Genomic DNA, 26,467 nt, shown 5'->3' on the forward strand with positions numbered 1-26,467 from the left:
TTTTTTAATACAAAAAAATAATCAAGAGTGATTAGGAATTTTTCTCAACATTAAATCAAACTAGTCAAATAACAAGTCATTTTTTCTTTACTTGACTTGACTGTTTGACATATATATCGTTAAACGACAAAATGTAATTAATTATTTACTTTTTATATTAATAGCATTGACTTTACATTTTGTTGTTTTCCTTTTTTATCCTTTCTCTATACACAATGCACACACTTTCACCTATATATACACCTCAAGAGACTATTCCTTATAATATACTTGATTTAGGCGTATTGAGATTAGAGCTTCAACTTTTAAGGTATGACATCTATATTTTTCTTCATTTATGTGCTATTAATCTTTATTTTAACTAAATTTCATATGTATATGGTGAGAGAGAAAGAGAGAGAGAATATTAATGAGTACGAGAAAGGAGCTCCTCCTAGTGATCTAGTATACTTTTAGCAGGATCGTGCGAGAAATGTGCAAAAATTACCTTCTATGATTTTCTTTTTTTGATTTAAAATTAATTTATTACAAAAAAATTATGTGACGTGTAGGACCTATCCTGATTGTTTTCTCATTGTTGGTGCGCTGTTGTGAAGCGCAAATGGCCACTCACGATCAGAGGCAAAAGGGACTACGCCCCCATAAGGTAAGCCCTAATATTCTTGTTTAGTAAGTTCTTACTACATATGATGCAGTTAAATTATAAAAAATTATTTTTACAAAATAATTTTGACATGAAATTTTTATTTTTTATTTTTATAAATGAAATTACAGATTTGAAATTATACAAAAATAATTTATAATTCATAATATTTAAAAGAAAAGAAAAAAAGGTCATGAAGAAACATTTGAGTCTCAAAATTTAAAATGTACCATATATATTAGACGAAAGAGTATATTATACTTTTCTTTGTATTTACTCGTCCAATTTTCAGTTGTTTTGCTTTAATCTATTTTTTTTTTAAATTTTCAACCGGTGTCCATAGCCCACATTGGAGCTCCAACTAAAGCCTAATAAAGTAAAAAAAACGATAGTACGACTGACACTACAAAAGTACAGATAGAAATTAAAGAGTTGGGACTTTAAGTAAATAAATATTTATTTATTATTTTTATAAAAAACTAAAAATAAAATTTCATCCATTCCAATTATGTGGCACCTTTAGAATTTCGAGAGTTATACAAGTTTCACTTTGATCATAATTTTTTTTATATATCTTTAAAATATTTAAAATTGACAATCATCACGTAGTTTATGAATATATATTTATTTCTTTTAAAAAAATGAAAGATTTCACGGTGAATGTCAATTTATATTCAGAAACTACGTAAATAGTAGTTTAAGTCACAATGGTGGTCAATTTAAAATATTTAAATGATATAATAAAAAATTATGGTAAAAGTTAGATTGTTTGACTTCCGCGAAGCAAAAAGTTCCATACAAATTGGGACATAAGGAGGAGTAATAAATCAAATAAATTAAAATTGAGGAAGAATTTGTTATACCTGTAGACTGTTCATGTGATCAAGGTTTAGGCTCTATAACAGGTTGTTTATGTTATTCTGATAAATTTCATTTCGAGTCCAACAGAAGATATAGGAAAGGATGTTAATAACAAAATAAATAAATGGCTAATGAATTGAATATGTATAACTGATCACATTTTGCCCCCTCATTCAAAATTCTGGTGCAACAAAAGAAGTTCAATAGCGCCCTTTCATAGCATCTAGATACTTGTTCATCGCCAAAACTAGAGGCCAGTATGAGCTTCACTTAAGTTGGATTATCAGTAGGTCAATTTTTCAATTTCTTGTGTTTTCTGTAACTTGCAGGAAAAGATTTGTAAAGTTTGCGGCCATGTCTACAAAGATGTTGTCATGCACGAGTAAGTTCTCTCTTTATTTTTAGATATGCTTTCAATAACATGTTGTGGCATTTAGTTTTATTAAATATTGTTTGTGTTTTTTATGCACACATATTTCTCTTCCTTTCAGGGATTGCCGGGTAGACTGTTATAAAGATGCACCAAATAATTGGTGTTGTGAAAAATGCCTGAAAAAACAAAAAGATGAGAACTCTGAGGGATTAGAGTTACATGCCTCTTCAAACATTTGTCAAAGCACTCTTCCACCAAAGAAACGTAGCAAGTTTCTTGGTGAGAACTGGAAAAAAGAGGAACAAATCAGGAAAACAAAGTATATACCTGTTGATGAAGCAATTGGCCTATTAAATTCCGTCTCTTCAAGAGTTATGTCAACTAAATCCAAGACTACTGAAACTCGAGGGAATTCAAGCAAACCTAGAACTCAGATTTTAGATATTTTTCCTAAGAAGAGAACACTGCAGTATTCTTTAGGGTCAACAGGATATAAGAAACCTCCCAGTTATCTAAATTTCAAAAAAATAGAACCAAGCATAAAACAAGTTGAATCATCTAAAGGTTAATTCACTAACATTTCTTATATTCATTACTTATTCAAATATATTCTTTTCTTTGTCTATATTCATTAGAAATTTCATTTTCTATCATATACTATTATACTTTCATCTAGTTGATGTAGCCTGCTTGTTAGATCCTGAGAGAGTTACCAATCTAGAGCATAGGAGTTTCAATGCTGTGAAAACGAGTGGAGTGATGAATCCACCTATGACACACCCTTGTGATCCTGCTCTAGCTCATTCCTGGAAGTAAGTACCTTTCATCATGTACATTTTTTTTAAGTTCCCTATTGATAAGTATGGATATATATGATGTTCAGTTATTTGAGTAAGTGGGGAGCATTCAATCAGAAAACATGTTCTTTTTTTTTTTTAATTAATAGTCTTTCTCTTTCTTTTTGTATTTCAGGGGAAGTTTTGAAATCTCAAGTTGTTCAGAATTTGTTCAAAGTGACCTCCATGATTTCATCCAGGCTCATCCTCCTTCTAGAGTCAAACGTAAGGTGTATGATTTATTAGGGCTATTGCCTCATACACTAAAATTTGAACTAGTTCCGCGCGAGGACATTTGGACAAAGCTATTCAATAATTATTGTCCAGGTAAAGAAGACGTAGGACTATATTTCCTTTCAAGTGAGAGAGAAAGGTTAGTTTTTGCTTTAAATAACTATTTGTAAAGGGGTAAGGGTTGCGAAGTAGAAGTGCACCCTTGCCTAAGAATATTTTTACTAGAGTCTGATTTGAATTTCCTATTATACGTAGGTCTGGGATATATACCTCTCTGGTGGAGTTCATACGTAACAGAGATTTTGTAATGAGAATGATGATAAATGATGTTGAGTTGCTTGTACTTGCATCCACAACCCTGCACAATGATTGTCAAAGTACGACTATACTTAATCTCTACATTGTTTTCTTATTTATTGAAATTTTAGATTATATATATATATGATTATGCTCTCTAGGAGATAAATATTGTAGAGTTATCTTTCACCATGAGATATTGTTGCAGAATGGAACAACGAGTACTTTCTGTGGGGATTATTTTACCGCATCGGACAATATACAGATGGATGTGCCGAAGGGGGCAGCAACAAAGTGATTGATATGGAGATAGACATGATAGCTGGAGAAAATGTGTGAATGCTGGACACTGTGGTCTCAACAACTAGTTTCATCAATAACTTTGATTTAGATATTCAACAGAAACCGTTACTGTTGCTACCTATTTATACCTTTCTAGCTTATTGTTTTTATCTGTAGTACTAGACGTATTTGTACTGTTCCTTTTTAGTTTTCCTTATAACAATCTATTACCAGTTTTTGGGAGATTATTTTGCTTTCACATTGCTATTCGACTTTATCTTTATTACTAACTCAACTATTGGATTTGTATGTTTTAGCTTCCTAGTATAAATTGGGTCAGCATGTGTCTTGGCTTAACTGACTTAGATAGCTGAGTGTCGTCACATTTAAAAAAAATTTTATATACGTCTTGATTCAACTAACTTGGGATAGTCGGATGCCATCATAATTTAAACATGTTTTCATTCATAATCTGACTGAAAGTAGTCATTATATATGCTTCCTTCTTAGTATGGTATTGTTGATTTACACACAACACACTCATAGGCACGAGATGAGGAGTTTGCTTGAATGGTACGCATTCTCCATCTCCAACTTTGAAGTTGTCAATTCAAAAGACATGAATGATGAAAATGATTTGGTGGGTGTTTTCACCAATCACCTGGAGCAAACTTAGTGTTCAAAGAGCATAAAAAGCAAAACACATAATTTTTTAACTGAAAAATCCACAAGGATTTAAAGGTGTAAAACTGACAACCTAAACCCCTCAATGAGAACTAAAATTTACACAATGAGTTTAGTAAATTAAAAAAAATCATTTAATACAAGGATTGGACTTAAACAACTATCTTTAGACATCAAAATGGATGGAAACAATTATAGTAATACCATCACATGCATATATAGGCATATGCCCATTTCTGCTCATACAATTTAAACACAAGTCCCAACAACTAAGGGATTTTTCAGGTACTACAAGTGCTATTTACCTTTTAAGGGATACTAATAATATACCAGGATTCTTTTCTTTCATCTATCACACCAAACATATCCAATATATATTAACTCTCGAGTTGTTTGATCATGAAAATATTCATTTTATTCAAGATCAGTGTTTTTAGTTATAAACTTTCAAAATCTGACTTTTTTCTCTCTTTTGTTAAAACTATAACTAAACATAACTTCTTAAATTTCAAATAAAGTAAAAATATATTTCGAATCAATGACCAAACGCCTACTTTAGTATTCCAAAATATTTGATTTTTTTTACTGCCGTGTGCAAAAAAGATGTGAATATTTGGATGTTCAATAATTGCTGCATTATCAAAAAGCTAGCAAAATAGTGAAAAAGAAAATCCCCAATAAACACTTGAAGCAATAAGTTTGTCAATCAATCAAAAGCGTGATGATGCTAATGCAATACACTTTCCAAGATTAAAGACAAAAAGAGCTAATTAAGATTAGATCAAAAGTGAAAAAAGAAAACAAATTAGAATGCTATAGTGTCACACATAAGATTTGAATGAAAACATGTTTTATAATGTTGCACTTTGTCGAGACGCACAAAAGAGAAAAATAGGAAAAAAGAAAACAGACTATGAAAATTCATACGAGAGAATTCAAATTAGTATGCTATAGTGTTACACAAAAGATTTGGATGTATCTTAAGCATTTTTGAATCCTTTGTGAACCTTTTTTTCCCTGTAAATAAACAATTTTACTAACCCCAATGAACATTGGAGTACCGGAAAAGAATAAAAAAACTGAGGTATGGACAGTGAGCCCTTTGCATCAGAGGTAACTACCTCATAGAGTACAACACATACACAGAAATTGCGAGTGTCTAACCAATTAGCATGTCTACTACGTGTAGCATGAACTTCTTGGATATGAGCAGAGCCTGTACAAGCAAAAAAAAAAAAGATGGAGAGTTCTGAAAGGACAGCTAGGATCCACAACCATTCCCCATTTCGGCATTCTGTCCCTAGTCTCGTCTCGAGATAAAGATACATCTAGGTGATCCCAAGTTGTTACACACAAATCTTCTGATGGAGCTTCACGTAAATTTACTTGATTGAGAAATGCTCCATCTCATTTTTTTTTGAGAACTGGTAAATATTGTATTCAGCATTAAGGATATTTAACTTAGCCATGCTAAACCCAGTTTTCTCAACAAACTTGATTGAGAAATGCTCCTCTTCTTTGTAATCTTCCAATTGATAAGTAGGAATAAATTTATAATACTTTTGGTTAACAACATAATGTTGGTCCCCAAGGAGATGGCTAGTGGTTAAGGTATAGGAGTAACACCTTTGATTATTCTACAAACTACATATATATTGATAATCTTACTTTAATTTGAGGGACTTTCATCATTAAACAAGAATACAAGTTCATTTCTCTATAATTAACAAGTCTTTCTCTTTGTATTTTCACGGAAGTTTTGACATCTCAGGTGCTCTGGAATTTGCACTTAGGATGCTCAATAATTGTATTTACGACCATCCTCCTTCTTGAGTTAGAGGTAAGATGTATTCAACAATCATTGTTCGGTTAAAGAAGATATAGGACAATATTTCTTTGCAAGTGGGAGATATATGTTAGCTTCCACTTAAATTATCCATCTGTAAAGGGGTAAGGTTTGCAAAGTAGAAGTGTGTCTTTGCCCAGAAATGTTTTTACTAGAAATTGATTTGCATTTTCCATTATATGTAGGACTGAGATATATATTGTTTTTGTGAAATTCATGTGTAGCAAAGATTTGGTGATGAGAATGCTTATAAATGATGTTGAGTTGTTTATACTTGCATCCACAACCCTAATACAGGAACTGGATGGAAGTATAAGCAGTTCAACATCATTTATAAGCATTTTCATCACCAAATATTTGATACACATAAACTTCACTAGAGCAATATATATCTCAGACCTACCTACATAAAATGAGAAATGCAAATCAATTTCTACTAAAAATATTCCTGGGCAAGGGTGCAGTTATACTTTGCAACTCTATCCATTTTCGAATAGATATATAAGGTAGAAGCTAATCTTTCTCTCTCACTTGCAAGATTATATAGTTTTATGTCTTCTTTATCCAGACAATGATTGTTGAATAAATTTTTCCCAAATAACCTTATGCGAAACTAGTTCATACTCAATAGTATTAGGCAAAATTCCTAAAAATTCCTATATCTTACATCTAACTCTATAAAAGGATGAACCTAGATACAATTATTGAAAATCTGATGTGCAAGTTCGAAAACATCTAGGATCTCAAAACTTCCCCTAAAATGCAAAAAAGAGAAAGACTAATAATTGCATAGGAAAGAACTTGTAAGGCTGATGAGTGGTGCAAATTCAAGTAAAACATAAATCTTCAACTACTCTACATCTCATTAAGTTACTTAACTGAAATTTTTAGAAAATAAATAATGTACGGCTCCCATATAACCGACTTACCCATAATTTCTTGTTTCCCGTACCTGAAAACAGAAAATAGTCCATAATACAATGATATAGAGTGAAAGGATAAACCCGAGTGGAATGATGAACCCACTTATGACACCCTTGTGATCCAACGCTTGCTCATTCCTACAAGTAAGCTATACACTTCATCATGTACATTTATTACTGATTAATATTCAGCTCATCTTTGCTAGTGGTCAGCTAAATGATTAACTTGCTCTTCTTTGTAATCTCCCTATTGATAAGTACAAATAAATTTATAATACTTTTTTGTTTAACAACATAATGTTGTTCCCCGAGGATATGGCCTAGTGGTAATGGTATTGGAGTAAGACCTTTGATTATTCTACAAACTACATATATATTGATGATCTTACTTTAATTTGAGTAACAGGCAACATTCTCTTTTCTATAGATAATAGTTTTCCCTTTGTATTTAAGAGGAAGTTTTGACATATCAGATGTTCTAATGTTTGCACTTAGGATGCTTAATAATTTTATCCACGCACATTCTCTTTATAGTTAGACGTAAGGTGTATGAGTTCTTAGGGATATTGCCTCATACTCTTAAATTTGAACTAGTTCCACGTGGGGATATCTGGGTTAGTCTATTCAACAACCATTGTTCGGGTAAGAACATATAAGACTATTTCTTTGCAAGTGGGAGAGAAATGTTAGTTTCTACTTTAAATAACAATTCAAAAAGGGGGAAGGGTTGCAAAGTAGAAGTGTGCCCTTGCCCGGAAATGTTTTTACTAGAAATTGATTTGCATTTTCCACTATATGTAAATCTGAGATATATATTGCTCTAGTGAAGTTCATGCGTAGCAAAGATTTGAAAATGAGAATGTTTATAAATGATGTTGAGCTGTTTATACTTCTATCCACAATCCTTAACAGAAACTGGATACAAGTATAAACAGTTCAAAATCTTTTCTAGCAAATTTATTTACTCCTGTACTTCCATCCAATTGATGCAACATGCTTGTTAGGTCCTTGTAATTCTACCATTCTAGAGCATAGGAGTCCCAATGCGGTGAGAGCGAGTGGAATGATGAACCCACTTTTGATCCTACTCCAGCTCATTCCTGGAAGTACGTTATACACTTCATCATGTACATTTATTACTAATTAAAATTCAACTCACCTTTGCTAGTAGTCAGTTGACTGATTAACCTCCCCATCTTTGTAATCTCTTTATTGATGAGTACGAATAAATTTATAATACTTTTTTGGTTCACAACAAAATGTTGTTTCCAGAGGAAATGGTTTCCTCTAGTGGTTAAGGTATAGGAGTGTAACACCTTTGATAATTCTACAAACTACATAAAAATATTGATGATCTTACTTAAATTTGAGGGAGGGATAGGCAATATTCAACAAGAATACAACTTCTCTGTAATTAATAGTCTATCTCTTTGTATTTCAAGGAAGTTTTGACATCTCATTTGCACTGGAATTCTCACTGAGGATGTTCAATGATTGTATCCACGCCCATCCTCCTTCCAGAGTTAAACGTAAGGTGTATGAGTTCTTAGGATTATTGCTTCATATTCTTAAATTTGAACTAGTTTCGCGTGGGAATATTTGGGCTAGTCTATTTAACAACCATTGTTCGGATAAAGAAGACATAGGATTGTATTTCATTGGAACAGGGAGAGAAAGTTCGCTTCTACCTTAAATATTCATCCGTAAAGAGGTAAGGGTTGCAAAGTTGAAGTGCACCCTTGCCCAAAATGTTTTTACTAGAAATTGATTTGCATTTTCCATTATATGTAGGCTTTGAGATATATACTGCACTAGTAAAGTTCATGCGTAACAAAGATTTGGTGATGAAAACACTTATAAATGATGTTAAACTACTTATACTTGCATTCACAACCTTGATACAAGAATAAGATGGAAAGTATAAGCAGCTCAACGTCATTTATAAACATTCTCATCACGAAATCTTTGATACACATAAACTTCACTAGAAAAATATATATTTCAAACCTACATAAAATAGTAAAAGTAAATCAATTTCTATTAAAAAATTTCTAGGCAAGACTTTGAAACCCTTGTCTATTTACTGATAGATATATAAGGCAGAACTGACCTTTCCCTCTCACTTGCAAGGAAATACAATCATGTCTTATTTATCCGGACAACGATTGTTGAATAGACTTTGCCCAAATAACCTCACGCGAAACTAGTTCATATTCAAGAGCATTAGGTAATAGCCTCTAAAACTCCTATACCTTACATCTAAATCTAGAAGGAAGATGAACCCGAATACAATTATTGAATATCCCAAATGTGAGCTCCAAAGCATCTAAGATGTCAAAACTTCCCCAAAATGCAAAGAAGAAGACAAAGACTAATCATTGTTGAGAATAGAACTTGTAATCTTGTTGAGTAGTGCAAATTCTTCAAATTAAAAAAAATCTTCAATATATATGTAACTGTAGAATAATTGAAGGGAAACTTCTACTTTTTGACGTATAACGAAAGGCATATTCGAGTTTCAATGATACAAGAAAGAGCCATGAAGCAATTTCTTAGCAAAACAACATTTAGAGAAAGTACCACATGGAGATAAAAATTGTTTTGCACTCTACATTTCATTGAGTCGTAGGTCTGAAATATTTAAAAAATAAACAATGTTCATAACCTACTTACCTACATTTTCTTATTTACTGTACTTAAAAACGTAAGGTGGTCTATAACACATTGATATAGAGTGACATTAACTTCAAGTCCTCAAGGAATTTATACATAATGGGGATCAAGTTAACTTCGTCTCACTAAGCAATATTTATCATTATGTCACAACTCACAACAACGTATGACTAGAACTCTTTCCCATAGTTGGGCCATATATTCTACAGTGCCCAATTCATCATCTTATTGATACTAATGGTGTCCCCAGAGCTTGCATGCACCCCAACTAATTAGCTGGTCAATCTGTCCATCCCACTAGGGGAATTATTCAACTCATATGCAAAAGTCTAACTTCCTGACACCAAATAGGCCACGAGGTAACCCGGGAGAAATATTCAACATCATACTACAAGAATGGAAACAGACCATATATTGGAGTCCATGGCACATATTGACAATGTAGTGCTTCACACCAAGACTAGACTAGATGGGTGCACCATGTGTTGCAACTGAGATTCAAACCTAAAATCTCCAAGTTGTTACTCCTATGCCTTATCAACTAGGTCATCCCCTCGAGAACCAAAATTATTGTTATTAACTAAAAAGTATCATATATGTTTCTTTACTTATCAATAGGGAAATTACAAAGAAAAGATAAATGACTCAGCTAACAACTAAAAAAGATGGACCATTCAAAAAGCTAGCATTAGAAAACTGAGATGAGTTGAATTAGAACATATTTGGAGCTCAGTTTGCCCTATGTTAACCTATGTTAGTAATCAATGTGCATTCATTATTTTATCTCATTCTGAGCATCGGGACTCCTAAACTCTAGAATGGTAGAACCACCCGACAAAAAATTAGACTACATTAATTGGATGGAAGTAAATAAATAAATAAATTTAGCGATGAAAGCTTTACAGATATGTATGGCGTAGCAGAAATTATTTCGGAAGATAATATCAACAAGAAAGACATGATAACATACAGTCCTGAGTGCAGCAGCAACAGGACTGAGTATAGCAGCAATAGAAATTATTTTCAAGAGCTTTGTTTATTTCAGTCCTGAGTGCAGCAGCAACACCCAGGACAATGTATTCAGGCAGAATGACATCTGGAATTTCGGGCGGAGATCTGGTGCATATATTTCAAGGTGAATCCTAAGGTAGACAAATTAATAAGGAAGTTAAAGAGTATACTTACCTGTTGATGAAGGTGGATGCATTAGACCAAAGGGAAAGGACTAACAATGCAAGGATCAGTATATGGCAAACAAGTGTAAGCAAATGGTTCTGAAGCAACTAAAAAAGCACCCAAAGTGAAGTGGCAAACCCAAGCACACTGGCATTAGCTTTCTTGTCCATCCACAGAAAAATGTCCGCAGCTGCCCATAAGAATTGACTAATTAGATACATAAACACAATCAAGCAAATATAAAAGAAACTGCATAACTGTTTAAGTACTCATCAGACATATCTACTGAAGCTTCAAATTCTATGAACTTCAGAAGTAGGCAAAAAAAATGGGTTTGAAGAAAATGGGGTAGAAAATACACGTAGGAGGTGAAAAAACATTGGGCTATTTTGGGTCAAGCAAAAGTAGATAAACTTGCTATGTTTCTTTGGTTGCACAGTATATCTTTGCTGAGGCATGTAACTTGTATCCCTCGTGAGACTCATTTTCTAAATGAATACTTACCCCATTGCCAATATCACAATTTTAAAACCACCAATCCACTAGTGCATCCTCACAATCGCACAGCACACAATATCTGAAAGGAAGAGACAAGCAGAATTTAGGACTATGTATACAGGTACTATCTAAGAAAATTAAATGCCAGAACAAGCTAATGAAAGAAGCAATGTATCATTTACGTGGAACCCGATATCCAATACCATTAGGATCCGGTAGTCAAGAATGCCAGCTAGATTAGAAAACTTGAAGAGGTCCTTATTCTCCCTAAGAGTTAATATCACTTCCATTTAGGCTTTTAAAGTTCTATTCCACTTCTCATCCCTACTTAACATTCCATAAAAGGGAAGCATAGCTGATAATCTAACTAGTAATATTCTTAAAGAGGAGCATCCCCTTGTGTTAAAAGATCAACTTATCCCTTAGAAATGGCAAGTCAACCAAAAAAGAAGGGATTTCTGATTGGGACAATGTTTGAGGCTTAAAAGAACATATTAGATATGACACTAGGTGGTGAAGCAAGTATGGACCAGAGATTCATGACTTTCAGCTCGCCTAACTGCACTTTCATGTTAAAATTAGAGAGAGAGACAGAACATACTGGGGCATGTCATTATTTATGCACTAATAACAGTGTAAAAATCAGTTCCAATATGTCATTTATTACACAAAGGCATATTATAACCAGCAATCTTTATTAAGCTCACACGATTTTATATGAAACAAATCCCCATTTTGCAGCAGACGCATATCAAATGCATTGATTGCATTCCATGTGTTATCCAAATAAATTATTTCCTAGAATGTTTTTTGGTTATATCTCATCTAGAAAGAAATACTCCAGTACTCCTCCTTAAGAAACCCTTTAAGGAGGTAATGGATAGTAAAAGCCAGGGTACAATGCTAATTTTCCTCCTGCCATTGTAAATACATAATAAGATATTCGATCTGCTTCTCTTTGTCAGAATACCCTTTATCTGTATACTTATTCTATGTAGGTAACCATTGTGCACAACAAATTTGTCTTCAAAAAACCCCAACATCGGTAGAAAACTAATGGCGGGGCTAACATTCTCCCCTACATCTTCTTTTGGACAAGAAAAGGGGGGTTTTCAGAACAACAAAGACAACCGATTGTAGGACTTGTGACAATTTAACTACACTCAAAATAATTAGGAAAAAGCACCAAACAAACAGCAGTGTATTGATTACTATTGCCTAATGGAGAATAATTGAAGTTGCTAATAGTTATGGGACAATGATTTACATCATAGATCACTATAGTTGGTACATTGTTTGACAAATCAAATCCTGAACTTTAGTACCATATTGTTGATGAAGGAAAAGAACAATATGTTGAGAAAATCAAGGTTTACTCTTAATCTGTCCCTTAATGATGTACAAGATATTATTATAGCACTTGCACTGAATTCACGCTTATTATAAAAGGAAAACATACTAGAGAAACATATAACTTTAGAAGTTAATACTGCCTACTCACAGTATGTGTGACATGTCATCTCTTACATCTGATAATGTAACAACTTTTGAAAGATAAATATTTTAACCATCAAAGTCTGCTAACCATAGCAAATCATTTAGCGAGCTGGTCAAAGGTACCAAATAGTTCACCTCATCATGTAAGTACTATTTCACATGTACGCCCTTAGTCACTTCTCTTTTGTCCAAGAACTGCATCTTTTTGTGATGCACGTATGGATACTTAGGATGACACTGATCATTGCTAGGCACTCCAATCGTTTGTGGTGACCCTATTTATCATTGAGGTGCATTTGCTTATGAAGTGACATTTTGTATATTTTTGGGTATAATCAAGGCCTAGACTCATGTGTAACTTAGAAGTTGTACAAACACCATACTCATGTCATGTTTGATTTAGTAAAATTTCTAATGTAGCCTTCCATGGCTTTTTTATGACGTTATCGATTTTTATATTTTAAGTTTCCACTTGATGAATTGCTCACTGTTTTATAAGATAATGAAATTCCTTGGACAAAGCACAGCCGAGTGCAATAAGTTTCTGCACCACTCGAACCCGTAACCTCTATGTCACGTGACAACAACTTTACCAATTACGCCAACAATTTCTAACATGCCGTATATATCTAAATTATATACACATACACACTCTAGCAGAAATTGACTTATCAAGTCATAAGCTCCCCCCTCCCAACACACACACACCAAAAAAAAATTAACAGTTCTTTCAGACATTTTCAGCCACCACTATACAAACTATGTACCCAGGAAATCTTTTTTATTTTCCATTTACTCATTTCCCATTTCAAAACATCTGAGAATCAGATATCCGAAATTTAATCCGTTAAATGAAACACATCTTTCAGAAAAATTACTAAAAAACGCTTAATCTCCACGCTAATCATCATCCTAAAAAGAATTCAGTCTTTGCCATGAATTTTTTTTTAAAAAAAAAAACAGAATCACATAGAATTAGCTACGGGAAAAAATAAACAAATAGTTATACCATGTGAGCCTGATGAATGCTGTGTATACGTAATTCTTTTGCATCGGAGGGTGAGAACTCCACGGCGGCACGCCGACCAAAAAAAAAAGATCCCAAAAGGTTTTTATAAAAACTAATAAAGGAGGCCGAATTAAATCGAATGTTCATTAGGTTAACTTTTTTAACCAAAAAATAAAAACTTGCAAATGTAAGTCATTTATATTACAAAAAAAAAAAAAACTAATATTAATGGTACTTTTATTTTACAAAATTTGGGGTGTTTTCGTCTTCTTGCTGCTTGTTGTTTTCTTCTCTTTTGAGTAAAAAATAAAAATCGTTTCAAGTGAATTATATATATGTAAAGACTTTAAATATTAAGATTGTTTTATAGTTAAATTAATAATGTTTATAGGTAATTTTATAATGATCGAGATTGAATAATTAATATATACTTATTTTGATAATTTTTAATGTGTATTTTGTATATAGATAAAATATATTGTATAATTGATATATTTTTTCTATAACTTTTGACAAGCTATAGTATGTAGTCCATATATAGTTCTTATAACTTGTCAAGCTATAGTATGTAGTCCATATTGCTATGTACGTTAAAAGTCAAATTATTGTTATATAAAAGTTATTTAGGTGCTTAAATTATATATATATCAACCTAGTCAAATCACAAAACAGTGTTTGCATGTTTGCCTTGACTGTTTGATTGTATACACTAGATGATATATTACAATTAATTATTTACTTTTTATATAATTTGCTTTTACTTTATAATTATTGACTTTACATTTGTTTTATCTCTTTTTATCCTATATATATGCTCTATAGAATAATTTTTATCTCGATAATTGTAGAGTTTTCGTTTTGCTCATGACAACCCATTATCAGTTCTTGTGAGATTATTTTGTTGTCACAATGTTTTTCGATGTTATCTTTAATAATTATGCAATTGTTGGATTTGTTTGGTTCAGCTTCCTAGTATAAATTTGGATTGTTATGCGTCTTGATTCAACTGACTTGAATAGCTGAGTGCCATTACATTTTTAAAAATTGGATATACATCTTGATTCAACTAACTTGGGATAGTCGAATGTCATCATAATTTAAACATGGTTTTTGTTCATTGATAATCTTTCTAACTGAAAGTGGTCATTATGTATGCTTTCTTATGGTATTGTTGATTTACACACAACTAGAGCCGTCAAAATGGGCTTGGCCCCCGAGGCCAGTCCAACCCAATCCTTGAAATAAGTGAGGTTGGGCTTAATTTTTTTGGCTCATTTAGAAACGAGACTTTTTAGTCCGCCCCATTTGGCTTGTTGGCCTCGTAGGCCCAGCCCGCAAGCCTCAGAATCCAGCCCTTGGGCTATTAATTTTAAAAGATATTTATATATATTTTTTTAATAGTGTATTATTTGTCAAGATTTTATCAATAATTATTTTGAAAAAATAAAAAATCAAGTCTTTTGCAGCATCATCTTGTATGGTGAATTATAAATGAAGAATGAACTTCTTGAGGAAACAATATCACATGTTGATTCAAATGTGATCGATGGTGGAAGAGGAAGAAGAAAGGGAAGCGAAGTCGTAAAACTATAATTAATGGGTCATGTAATATTTAGTAATTTAGATTTGTTGAGTATTTAGGTTGCCCTGTGTTGCTGGAAATCTTTTAAATAAGCTAGTTTTTTTGTGAGAAAAATGGTGGAATGATCAACATTTATCCGCTAAATCTTACATTGACTATTATGTATTTTTGTAAGTATTCACCGAAGTAAGTATTAAATGAATTTCTGTACAAATTGATGTCGTGTTCATAGACGTCAACGTTCAAAACTCTTTCTAAGTGAATAATATTATTTATTTTTTGATTGAAGGACCAACCTGTTCCAACTTGTGGCCCGCTTAGGGCTAGGCTGGACTGCTATTTTATTGACCCTTTAATTAAAGGGTCAGCCCGCCCCAACCTATTTAACTCTCTAGCCCGTCAGGGAGTCAGCACATTATACAGCTCTACACACAACACACTCATAGACACGAGATAAGGAGTTGCTTCAATGGTAAGCACTCTCCATCTCCAACTTTAAATTGTGGATTCAAAAAAAACATTATAGTGAAAATGATTTATTGGGTGTTTTTACCAATTACCTGTAGCCGAACCTAGTGTTGAAAGAGCATAAAAAATAAAACACATAATTTTTTAACTGAAAAATCTACAAGAATCTAAAGGTATAAAAATACGACTAGAACCCCTCAATGGGAACTAAAATTTACACAAAGTGAGTTCAGTAAATTAAACATAATCATTTAACACAAGGATGGGACTCAAAAGACTATCTTTAGACATGCAAAATAGATGGAAAGGAAAAACAAATTCCAACAATTATAGTAATAGCATCAACATGCATATATAGGCATATGCCCATTTCTGCTCATACAATTTTAACATAAGTCCCAACAACTAACCTTATAGTACACAAACAGTGGAACTTCTTCTCTTATTTAGCTCAAAATAATGCAAGTGAAGAAATAATAATAGTAATGGTCATACAGAAAAACAGGTTGCCTTGTTGCAGTAAAATCCCACCATGGCTTATATCTGTGTTCATGCCAGCACCCGACGGCCCTAAGCCGTTGTTGACGCCTCCTAATACACCTGGATTTGTCACATAAGGAGATCCGCCGGTGTTGGTTGTGGTTGTGGATGGTGTTTGCGTGGTGGAGCCCGTGGTCGTCGGAATGGTGCCACTAAAGAGAGATACTAACTTGTCAAGAGGTAAATAGAAGTAAAAGATGCACTAAATTGGAATGTGTAGTTTAGATTTTAAAGCAGAGTAAGCCAGCAAATTTTACCTCTTTAGTTCAATCAATCACTATAACATTATGCAACACAAGAAAGGACAGAGCTAGCCATCAATATTTCGATTGAAACTATCTAATAGAAACACTTTATTATGATTCAGATGTTCAACTGAAATAAATCTTACTTCGAGTGTATAAGGAAATTTACTGGCAAGTTCAAGGGTTATCAATGTATTACGCCAAAAAATAAGAACATAACACTTATCTAATAGAAGGCCTTTACAGTTTTCAATCACTCATTTGGTAAATACTACTTTGCCAGCAAACATCAATTTGTTACTCTTCAATGAGGACAAAGACCACACACTATCTAGTGGCCAGAGTGTCTGATCATGACATTTATAACCCCACCCCCACCAACTTTTGACCACTTGTATTTTTCAGGTACTACAAGTGTTATTTATCTCTTAGGGGTAATAATAAATAAAAATATATAGCAGGAATAGTTTCTTTCATCCATCACACCAAACGTATTCAATATATTAACTGCATAGACGAATTTATTTTATTCAAAATCAGTGTTTATTTATGAACTTTCAAAATCTAAACTTTTTCTCTCTATTTTTTTAAAAATGTAACTAAACATAGCTTTATAAATTTCAAATAAAGTAAAAATATATTTCGAATTTATGAGCAAACGCCTACCTAGTATTCCATAATTTTTTTAACTGACGTGTGCAAAAAGATGTGAATATTTGGGAATCCAATAATTGGAGCATTGTGATAAAGCTAGCAAAAGAGTGAAAAAGAAAAGAGAGCTCCAATAAATAGTAGAAGCAATAATTTTGTCAATCAGTCAAAAGAGTGATGATGCGAATGCAATACACTTTTCAAGATTAAAGACAAAAAGAGCTAATATAGATTAGATCAAAAGTGAAAAAGAAAACAAATTAGACGGTGATTGCACATTAATTTGGCTTATATACAAGCGATTCAAAAATATGTACTATAGTAATTTTGAAAGATGAAAACATGCTTTATAATACTGCACTTTATCGAGACTCACAAAAAGATAAAAATAGGAGAAAAAGAAAACAAAGTCCAGGAAAATTAATGAATTGGAATTTAGACATCACCAAGATGCTTCTATTCTTGATAATTCAAAATATGCTATAGTATAACACGTAAGATTTGAACATAGGAACAAAAACAATTTTTGAATCCTTAAAGTAAATTTATAGAAGAAACTATATGTTACTATACTAAAAAAAAATCATATGTCAAGGAAATTCAATAATTTATATTGAAATTATTTTTATCATGTGTAGCATGATTTCAACTTGATCCTCTACTGGTAAGGTAATAACTGAGCATTAAATAAGTCAAGAGAGCAATAAGTGCTACTGATAGCTATTTTAAGATCTCTAAAAATTTCAACATTCAAAGGAGTTTTACATGGAGAGAGTAGCGAGTAAAACTAAGGGGAGTCGATAAATACCATCTTCGGTCTTCACAAAATATTATATTATATTATATAGTGTGTAGTTAAGTTAATTTTTTTAAAATTTATTTTACTATTTATTGAATTTTATTGATATAAACTTTTTTATATTTTGAATTTTATCCAGAAAATCTTTTTGCTCCACTACTGCATAATATTGCCTTATTTTTTAAGATAATAACTACCCTTTACGTGGACAATACATAAAAATGACATAAAAGAAAACTTAAATAGATCAATTGATTTGGCTCACATTAAATTCCATCTTATTAGTAAAGATTCGATTACCTATCTCGTAATTCTCTCACATTTCACATGTCCAACCCCCTACCCTTACCCCAACTTTATAGAAGGAAAATGAATATGAAAGAATAACAGGCAACCAGTAACAAAATTAGACAAAACAGAAGGATTGGCCAAAGTTACAGATGACTTGTCAAACAAATATGGTGACTGTTCATTTTTTTTAGAAAAAAAAAAAAAGGCTTACCTTGCAGTAGCAGGATAAACACAGCCAGCTGTGCCTGTATAGAGTAAGATCCAAAAAGAAGATGAGAAACATTTATCACCACAAAATAATAGGATTCAATTTACGTGATATTTTTTCTTTTTTAGCCTATTAAAAACATTTCAACAATAAATTTTAAAAGATACTATACAAATATCAAAAAATTAATTTAGATCACGAGTTTTTTTTTAAAATCTTAATTATTATGCTAGATTAAAATTAAGTCACATAAAATGAGAGCGAGATACTATTATTCCGTACTAGTCCTGTGTACTGGAGGTCCTACAGAGTGTAGGAAACAATGTAACTTCACTGATTATTATTTATTTTATTTTTTTGTACAGAGGGATTGGCTAGTTGCTTACTGGGGTCAGTTGCAGTAACAGTGGCGGTGCCAGAAAAATCACATGATCCGGTAGCTTGGCCCTTCTTCTGGAAATAGCTGTTGACAGCAAAATTGCAGTGAGCTCTTACGGTATTCGGGTTAAAGCAAGGCCCGTTTGTATGAAGCGGGGTGCAATCCGCCCCGGCTCCACAAGCATAGTCCAGCGTCTTTTGCAAAACTGCATCACTCAATCCTTTGCAAGCGCACCATGCAGCATCTACAATTCCAAAGAGATATAAGAACAAAAAGTGAGTTTAGTGAGCATTGATGAAATTTAGACCTCATTTATTGTAGTTTAATTTATGCATAAGCCAGCGAAATTGTGTTTGACAACTAAAATTGTTTTAAAATTTCTAAAAGTGATTTGAAGAGTGTGTTGTTCAAATTTCAGAATTTTACTTCAAATTTAATTCATGGCTAAACATGATTTCCAGGAGAAAAAAAATAAGGTCATATTTTTTAAGTGAGAAGGTAAGAAGTTGCAGCTCAAAAACGAAACAACTCTGCAAATATAGAAAGAATAAAAAGGTCCAGAGACGGATCTAGAATTCAAAATTTTATGAATTTTCATGACAATTTCAAGTGAATATATACAATATTAGTTGCGTTTACGGTCTAATATATATAAATATTCAGGGAATTTATTTAACATGTCTAAGCAAAAGCTACTGGGTTCACTGAAATAATAACTTCGACATTACGGATCCGTAACTGATTATAACACCAGATGCAGTTTTCAGCAAGAGAAGCACAAATTAGCTTTACAGGCTGAAAAAAAAAACTTACTTGAGTGGCCGGCCATGGCCAAAATGAGGAGCGCAAACACAAAAGCAGACATGATAAGATGAGGATAACAGAAGCTGGGATGAAGAATGGTGCAGAGGGAGAGAAGATTAAAAAAAAAACACCAGTAATGTACGTTGTATGTTGTGTGAGTGTGAAAGAGTAAGAGTCTGTTTGGCTCAGCTTAAAAGCTGATCAAACTGACTTGAAAGCTGATTTTTGACTTACTTAGCTGTTTGGCAATACTCAAAATAACTTATTTTAAGTTAAAAAAAACTTATTTTAAGCCAAAAGTTAAAAGCTGGGATAGAGGTGCTTTTCTTTTTTTAGCTTATAAGCTGTTTTAAGTTGACCACATTTTTTTCTTTTTGCCTTTAATATTTTTATACAATCTCCAAATTACAACATAACCTTAACATCTCTTTCTTCCATTTTTCCCTTTTCACGTTTGGCATAGCAATTTCAGCACTTTTATCCAAACACATAACTGCTTATTTTAAAAATAAGTTTCAGTACTTTCAAAAGTAATTTTTTAAAGCTACTTTTATTAAGCCCATCCAAACGGGCCCTAAGTACTAAAGAGTGCTCTGTGTGTTGGGTAAAGTGACAGGATTTTCACACACAAAAATACAACAAATATGATACAGTGATAATAATGAGGAATTAGATGGTGTGGCCCCCTTTTGGTGGCATTACCTTTTTTCAAAAAAAAGTTGGGGTCTAGTGCATTAGCCCACTCCCACTCCCAAACCACCTCCTTTTCAATGTAAGTTTATAGCACTAGCAACTTGTAAGAAAAAAAATGATATTTGTAAATTACATTGTTTTCCATTGATAGAAATTTTGGTGGTGCCAATTACTTCTATGGTTTACTTTTTAAAAATCAAATTCTACTCTCAATTTCAACTATTTATCCTCCAGATCAGTATTTTAAAATTAAAGGTGGAGCGTGAGGTGAGACGTTCTGTAATTACGGTGCGAGGCTTAATCTTATATTTATTTGTATATATATATATATATATATATATATATATATATATATTTAATTTTATAATTTTATTACTAATAAAATAAGTAAAAGTAAATTTTTTTATGATTTTATAAATAATTTTTTATAAATAACCTATAATACATAGAAATTATATTATGATTTTATCTGAGATAAGCATTAATAATGAAGAAAAAAAATATTATACTTACTATTTGAGAAATATCATTACATCAATAATTAAAAAAATATAATTTAAAGTAAAAAAGATTTAAAAAAATAAATTAAAAACGCTCGGGCCTATCTTTTTATGCCCAGAACTTGCGTTTTTATGCTTGAGGCTTACGCCTCAAATTTTAGAACTTATGCCTTATGAATCTACGTTTTTAATTTAAGCCCCAGAACATTTCGATATACCGGGCCCCGAGACTCTTCTTGGGACTCGCCTCAAACGTTTTTGAAAACACTGTTCCAGATTATATTATGAAATAAAAATAAATAAAATTTTGAAATTGAAAATATTTTTTTAAAATTGATGTATTTCCTATTGAAAAATGTTTTCCTTAATTTTTTAATGGAAGTCATTTTCCTTAATTTGAAGGAAAATAAGTTGATTTGGAAAACTTTTTTCAAAACTTTTGTCCCAATCAATAATGAGAAAATTGGAAAACACAGCAACAATTACTAAATTCACCATTGTGTTCAATGCAAAAAAGAAAATCTTTATTAACTATGACGATAAAAAGTAGTACACAACAACATATTCTGATGAGCGTTGCTCTTTCAATACAAACTAGTACTACTAAATTAGAAGCTTATACAAAATAGACTTTATTTTACATCCAGCACACATGCCACGTGTCATCTGCTTATTCGGCTGTTCACTCACCGTATACTTGGGCTTCTAACCGGGGGATCGGGTGGACCACTAATGGATCAGCCCGTTGTAAAGTCAGCCCAAATGCTTCCTCCATATTTAACTTATCTGGCAATTGTCCAGTGGGCAAAGCCCAGTTAAATGAATGGATCAAAGTTGCAGTCATCAACTGGACCATGCGGATACCCAAACTCATTCCGGGGCATATTCTTCGACCAGCACCAAACGGAATTACTTCAAAGTCATTTCCTTTTACATCAACTTTGGGCTTTTCACCTCCGGGCAAGAATCTTTCGGGCCTGAACTCTAATGGATCAGCCCATTCATTTGGATCACGAGCAATGGCCCAAACGTTGACGAGAAGTGTCGAGCCTTTTGGAATGAAGTAGCCATTGATCTCACAGCTCTCGGATGCAATTCTAGGGAGGGAGAGGGGTGTTGATGGATGAAGCCTAAAGGTTTCCTTGACTATGGCTTCCAAATAAGTCAATTGGGCCAGGTCAGATTCCATAACGAGCCGGTTCTTTCCAACTACTTTGTCGATCTCCTGTTGGGCCTGGGCCAGTATTTTCGGGTTACGAATAAGCTCTGCAATGGCCCATTCCACTGTGCTAGAGGATGTGTCTGTCCCAGCTATAAATAAGTTCTGCAGTAATTCACCAAAATATGAAGCCAGTGATATTTGACATTGAAATTGTCTTTTCACTTTTAAATAAAGTTAAAAGTTTTGTGAATGAAAAAAATTTTGAAATACTCCTATACAAAAACTAACAAAACAAACCTTAGCTCTATATCGCTAAGGTAGATAGTCTGTTTTCTTTTACAGACTCTTGATTCAAGAAAAAACAATCTAAAACAGTTAAATAAAAAGTACTGAAAGTATAAGAAACAATAGATGACAACAAATTATAAAAGCATAATACATAAATATGACCCTTAACTTGACGTCAGTTGGCAACTATAACCCTTAACTTTGGATATGCACAAATAGACACTTAAACATGTATAAAATTAAACACATGATACACATAGGACATAAAATTTCCATGTACGGTGTCATGTATGACAAGCGTGTCAATTTGTCCAATTTTATACAAATTTAAGTGTCTAATTGTACAAATCTAAATTTAAGGATCATAATTATCAACTGACACTAAATTAAGGGTCTTATTTATATATTACATAAAATATAAACTACCAAAAAAAATTGATAATCAAAGATATAAGGAATCAACCGATAAAAAAGGACAATATACAACAAGAGCACTACTACGATTACTTGTTGCTTTCAGCACCACTCATCTCAACAACCCTTTATAACAACAGTACAAGTCAAGACTTTTAAAAAAGTGAAAAAATCATGAAGCTTGAACTGATCAAGAACTCATGCCATTAAAATGCGAGGACAAATTAAAATTAACTTCTTAAATTAAAACACTGTTTCAACTTTCAAGCCAAACAATTACGACATTATGAAAATGACTATTTTTCATATTTATTACTTTGTTCGCTTTTACTTGTTGGATATACTAAAAATCGATATTCATATTTATTTGAAATAAAAGAGATAGTAGTTGTAAGAGGCGTACCAAAAGTAAAGCTTTAATTTCTGTATCAGTAAGTTTTCCACCATTATCGTCTTCTTCATTTTTCAAAGAGATCAACGTGTTCAACAAATCCCCCTGTTCCTTCGATTCTCCAACTCGCTTTTCCTTGTGTTCTTCGAGGATCGTGGTTAAGAACGCGTCGAAACGCGCGTGGAGCTTCTTCATTTTTCCAGCTACGCCTTGGATGTCCATCCAATCAAGCGCCGGAATAAAATCGCCGATGTTGAAAACACCGGCGAGAACCATCATCTCCACCACCATTAACTTGAACTCCTCCGCTTGTGGATCCATGCCGTTAGTACCGTCGGCGAATACCCGCTTCCCGAGCATCACACGCGCAAGTGCATTCGTGGTGCACACGTTCAACAGCTGCCCTAGTTTGATTGGATTTTGACCAGCATTCGCTAAGGCGCGTGTAAGTGTTCTGACTTCTTCCTGCAGAAGCCAAATAAATGACAAGTTAACATTTTTGATAATTCTGTTGTCAAAAAAAAAAAAAAACATTTGTGATAATTCATCTAAACCCTCAAAAGAAAATATTAATGAAGAAAATATCTCAATTAAAATTACATATAAAGACAAGTTCAATAAATTGAGTAAATATTCGCATAAAATACTTTGATCAAGTAATAATAAAAAGCTAACAAAAAAATAAAAGGACATTAAACAATATTGTACGAAATATAGTTGGGTACATTTTGGAGGGATCACCGAATTCATGTGAATCTATATTTTTATTTCAAAATCATGTACAATAGTGTTCTAATTTCTATAAAAGTAATTATATATGTGTGAATCTACATTTAAAGTATTATACAATGCGATAATGATTAAGTGCACATCTTTAAATAAAGCTATAAATTTAAATCTTATATATATATATATATATATTGGATCTATAATTTTAAATATTAAATGACTTTGATAATATTTAAAGATTAAATCAATTAAATTTATAAATTAGATCTACTTTTTCCGTAATAATATACATTCTAAATACCCCTCTCACGTTTATTTAGTGTATAAATGCTACAAGATATGTGTCCTTCCATTCAGTCAATCACTTTCCTACCAAAAATATATAAAAATAAAACACCATCTATATGAAGTAATAATAGAGTATTTAAATCAAGTTATTAAAAAAAAAAACCTGTCGGACATGGCGAAAGTCATCTAAAGCTTTAGTTGAAAAAAGATGAACAGAACAAATTTTCCTTAGCATACGCCACCGTGGTCCGTAAGGTGCAAAAACAAGGTCATGGTAATTATAAGCCATGTGTTTCGCCCCAGAGTTCGGTGGGCGGCTCGAGAAGTTAGCGTCATGCTTTTTCAAAAATTGAGCCGCCACCGAAGCTGAGGCTGCTACCACCACGTCCACGAACCCCATGCGAAGGTGCATGAGTGGCCCGTAAGTTCGGGCCATTGATGCAGTGGACTGGTGCGGCTTCGGACCTAATTGGATTATGTTTCCGATTATTGGCCATGGTTTTGGACCGGGTGGGAGTGGCACTGGGTAACGTTTACGAAAAAATAAACTAAAAAGAAAGAAATGTAGAATAATAGAGGAAATAATAGTGTGTAGTATTAAGAAAAATATAGCCATTTGGTGGGAGTGTAATTTTTAGAAGGAAAAGTTGGATAATAATATTAGTGGCTAATGCACAAAGTATAAATAGAGTGGAAATAAAGAGAGAGCGGGACCATGTAATAGTAACTTAAATTTAACGTAAAACTTATTTAATGCGTATTCTTATAATCAAACATTGGAAAAAATTTGGTAGGTAAATTGATTGATTATCACAATTTTGCAATCTTATAATCCTCTTTTCATTTTCCTTCCCCGATCTTCAATTTAGGGGAACAAAACTAAATGTCTCAATTATATTATTTGGATATTGTTAAGTGCGTAATTATCTCACCGAAGAGGACAAATCACTAAAAAAAATTATTTTTAGCGGCAATAAATATTGACAGTAATAAAGAGTGTTGAAGTCGTTACTGGCGTTAGTTAAATGTCATTAGAACCAATGCTGCTAAAAGCTTTTGAAACATATACAAAGTGTGTTTAATTGTCGCTAAAAATACATATTTAACGATAATTAAAAATTAATTATTATTAATAATTGTTTTTGATATAGTGAATGTGTCATGATCAAATTAACGGTTATTCATTATTAAAAGGAATTTTATTTTTTTATACCATGAACAAATATCAAATTAAATTAAATATGAAATTGAAGACGTAATTAAGTAGATTAAAATTTATATTTTCCAAAATCTTAAATTCTAAAATGTAATAATTAAACTATTCCGTAAATTTAAACATCGGGCATAAGTGAATTTTAGTAATTTTAACATCGCCAAATTGCACTGACGCCAATGAATATTTAATTTTTGCCACATTATTGTATTGGCTAAATTAGGTTATATTATCTTTTGGGATACTGAAGTGATGAAATATTTGGCCATCGTTAAATTGGAAACTCGAATTTATTACTTTGAACAAATCTTGTGACAAAACTGAATGTTTATAATATTCATTAACTAAACATTGATTTAGGAAGTGAAAAATATTTATATCATTGATTATGTGACACAAGTATGTATACAAAAACATATCATACATTTAATTTAGTATAAATATATAATACGAATAAATTTAAACATGAGATAATTGTAACGAATAGCGATCCTTTAGTTATTAGCTGAAATGTAATCAGAGTATATACAGAATAATGATAAGGAGAAATAATGATGAGTACTACAGATAATAAATTTTGATTTAGATATAAATACGTCTTCACGAATAACATATTTCTCATAATAATGTATAGTATAAAGTCAAAAATGAATAAATTATTCTCTAATAAGTACAAAAAAAATATGGATATTTATAAATTATTTAATCAATTAATTGCTTGGTGATTGATGAAACACGAAACAATGTCAACTATGTCACATTACGTCTACCAAAAAATATATATATATATATTTTGGGAAATAAATAGTAAAGAAATATCCCTAGGGATTTTCAGCTCATGACATATTTATAACTATATGATTTTCGATCTGCATTAAATATACGCAATTTTATTTTACAATAATCTGAAAAATATAATACTATCACATTAATGACTAAACAGCCACAACTGCTCAAAAGTATAACTTCTAGTGGATTATTTTTTTTAAT

General features: G+C 32.2%; 3 protein-coding genes and 1 long non-coding RNA gene across 4 annotated transcripts; 1 reads left to right on the forward strand and 3 right to left on the reverse strand.

Moving 5' to 3' along the window:
* Window positions 1–601: 601 nt before the first annotated feature.
* On the forward strand, window positions 602–3,769 carry LOC107013623. The gene is made up of 7 exons (XM_027915642.1): window positions 602–646; window positions 1,834–1,886; window positions 1,942–2,441; window positions 2,575–2,689; window positions 2,850–3,086; window positions 3,203–3,324; window positions 3,453–3,769. Exons 1-7 carry the CDS (start codon window positions 602–604, stop codon window positions 3,581–3,583), a joined length of 1,203 nt encoding a protein of 400 aa, XP_027771443.1. The 3' UTR covers window positions 3,584–3,769.
* A 1,365-nt stretch (window positions 3,770–5,134) lies between these two features.
* Window positions 5,135–13,918, reverse strand: LOC114076547. The gene is made up of 3 exons (XR_003577491.1): window positions 13,833–13,918; window positions 11,333–11,405; window positions 5,135–11,018 (listed from the first exon to the last, which is right to left on the reverse strand). It is a non-coding gene; the product is annotated as an uncharacterized LOC114076547 (long non-coding RNA).
* A 2,181-nt stretch (window positions 13,919–16,099) lies between these two features.
* Window positions 16,100–19,969, reverse strand: LOC107015410 (PLASMODESMATA CALLOSE-BINDING PROTEIN 3). Its single transcript, XM_015215665.2, has 4 exons — window positions 19,809–19,969; window positions 19,003–19,239; window positions 18,620–18,653; window positions 16,100–16,574 (listed from the first exon to the last, which is right to left on the reverse strand). Exons 1-4 carry the CDS (start codon window positions 19,858–19,860, stop codon window positions 16,334–16,336), a joined length of 564 nt encoding a protein of 187 aa, XP_015071151.1. The 5' UTR covers window positions 19,861–19,969; the 3' UTR covers window positions 16,100–16,333.
* Window positions 19,970–21,494: 1,525 nt separating this feature from the next.
* On the reverse strand, window positions 21,495–24,894 carry LOC107015315 (flavonoid 3'-monooxygenase). The gene is made up of 3 exons (XM_015215550.1): window positions 24,428–24,894; window positions 23,260–23,712; window positions 21,495–22,316 (listed from the first exon to the last, which is right to left on the reverse strand). Exons 1-3 carry the CDS (start codon window positions 24,878–24,880, stop codon window positions 21,675–21,677), a joined length of 1,548 nt encoding a protein of 515 aa, XP_015071036.1. The 5' UTR covers window positions 24,881–24,894; the 3' UTR covers window positions 21,495–21,674.
* Window positions 24,895–26,467: the final 1,573 nt, after the last annotated feature.

Source organism: Solanum pennellii, chromosome 3 (genome assembly GCF_001406875.1).
Source record: "Solanum pennellii chromosome 3, SPENNV200".
Taxonomy (NCBI): Eukaryota; Viridiplantae; Streptophyta; class Magnoliopsida; order Solanales; family Solanaceae; genus Solanum; species Solanum pennellii.

Coding starts and splice junctions, on each gene's coding strand:
- LOC107013623 (XM_027915642.1), top strand. CDS start 602: ATGGCCACTCACGATCAGAGGCAAAAGGGACTACGCCCCCATAAG. Junction 2,690..2,849: donor GCTCTAGCTCATTCCTGGAA/GTAAGTACCTTT, acceptor TTTGTATTTCAG/GGGAAGTTTTGAAATCTCAA. Junction 3,325..3,452: donor CCTGCACAATGATTGTCAAA/GTACGACTATAC, acceptor ATATTGTTGCAG/AATGGAACAACGAGTACTTT.
- LOC107015410 (XM_015215665.2), bottom strand. CDS start 19,860: ATGTCTGCTTTTGTGTTTGCGCTCCTCATTTTGGCCATGGCCGGCCAC. Junction 19,240..19,808: donor GGCCATGGCCGGCCACTCAA/GTAAGTTTTTTT, acceptor TTGGAATTGTAG/ATGCTGCATGGTGCGCTTGC. Junction 18,654..19,002: donor TGTTACTGCAACTGACCCCA/GTAAGCAACTAG, acceptor TACTCTATACAG/GCACAGCTGGCTGTGTTTAT.
- LOC107015315 (XM_015215550.1), bottom strand. CDS start 24,880: ATGGCTATATTTTTCTTAATACTACACACTATTATTTCCTCTATTATT. Junction 23,713..24,427: donor ACTTTCGCCATGTCCGACAG/GTTTTTTTTTTT, acceptor TGGCTTCTGCAG/GAAGAAGTCAGAACACTTAC. Junction 22,317..23,259: donor AAATTAAAGCTTTACTTTTG/GTACGCCTCTTA, acceptor GAATTACTGCAG/AACTTATTTATAGCTGGGAC.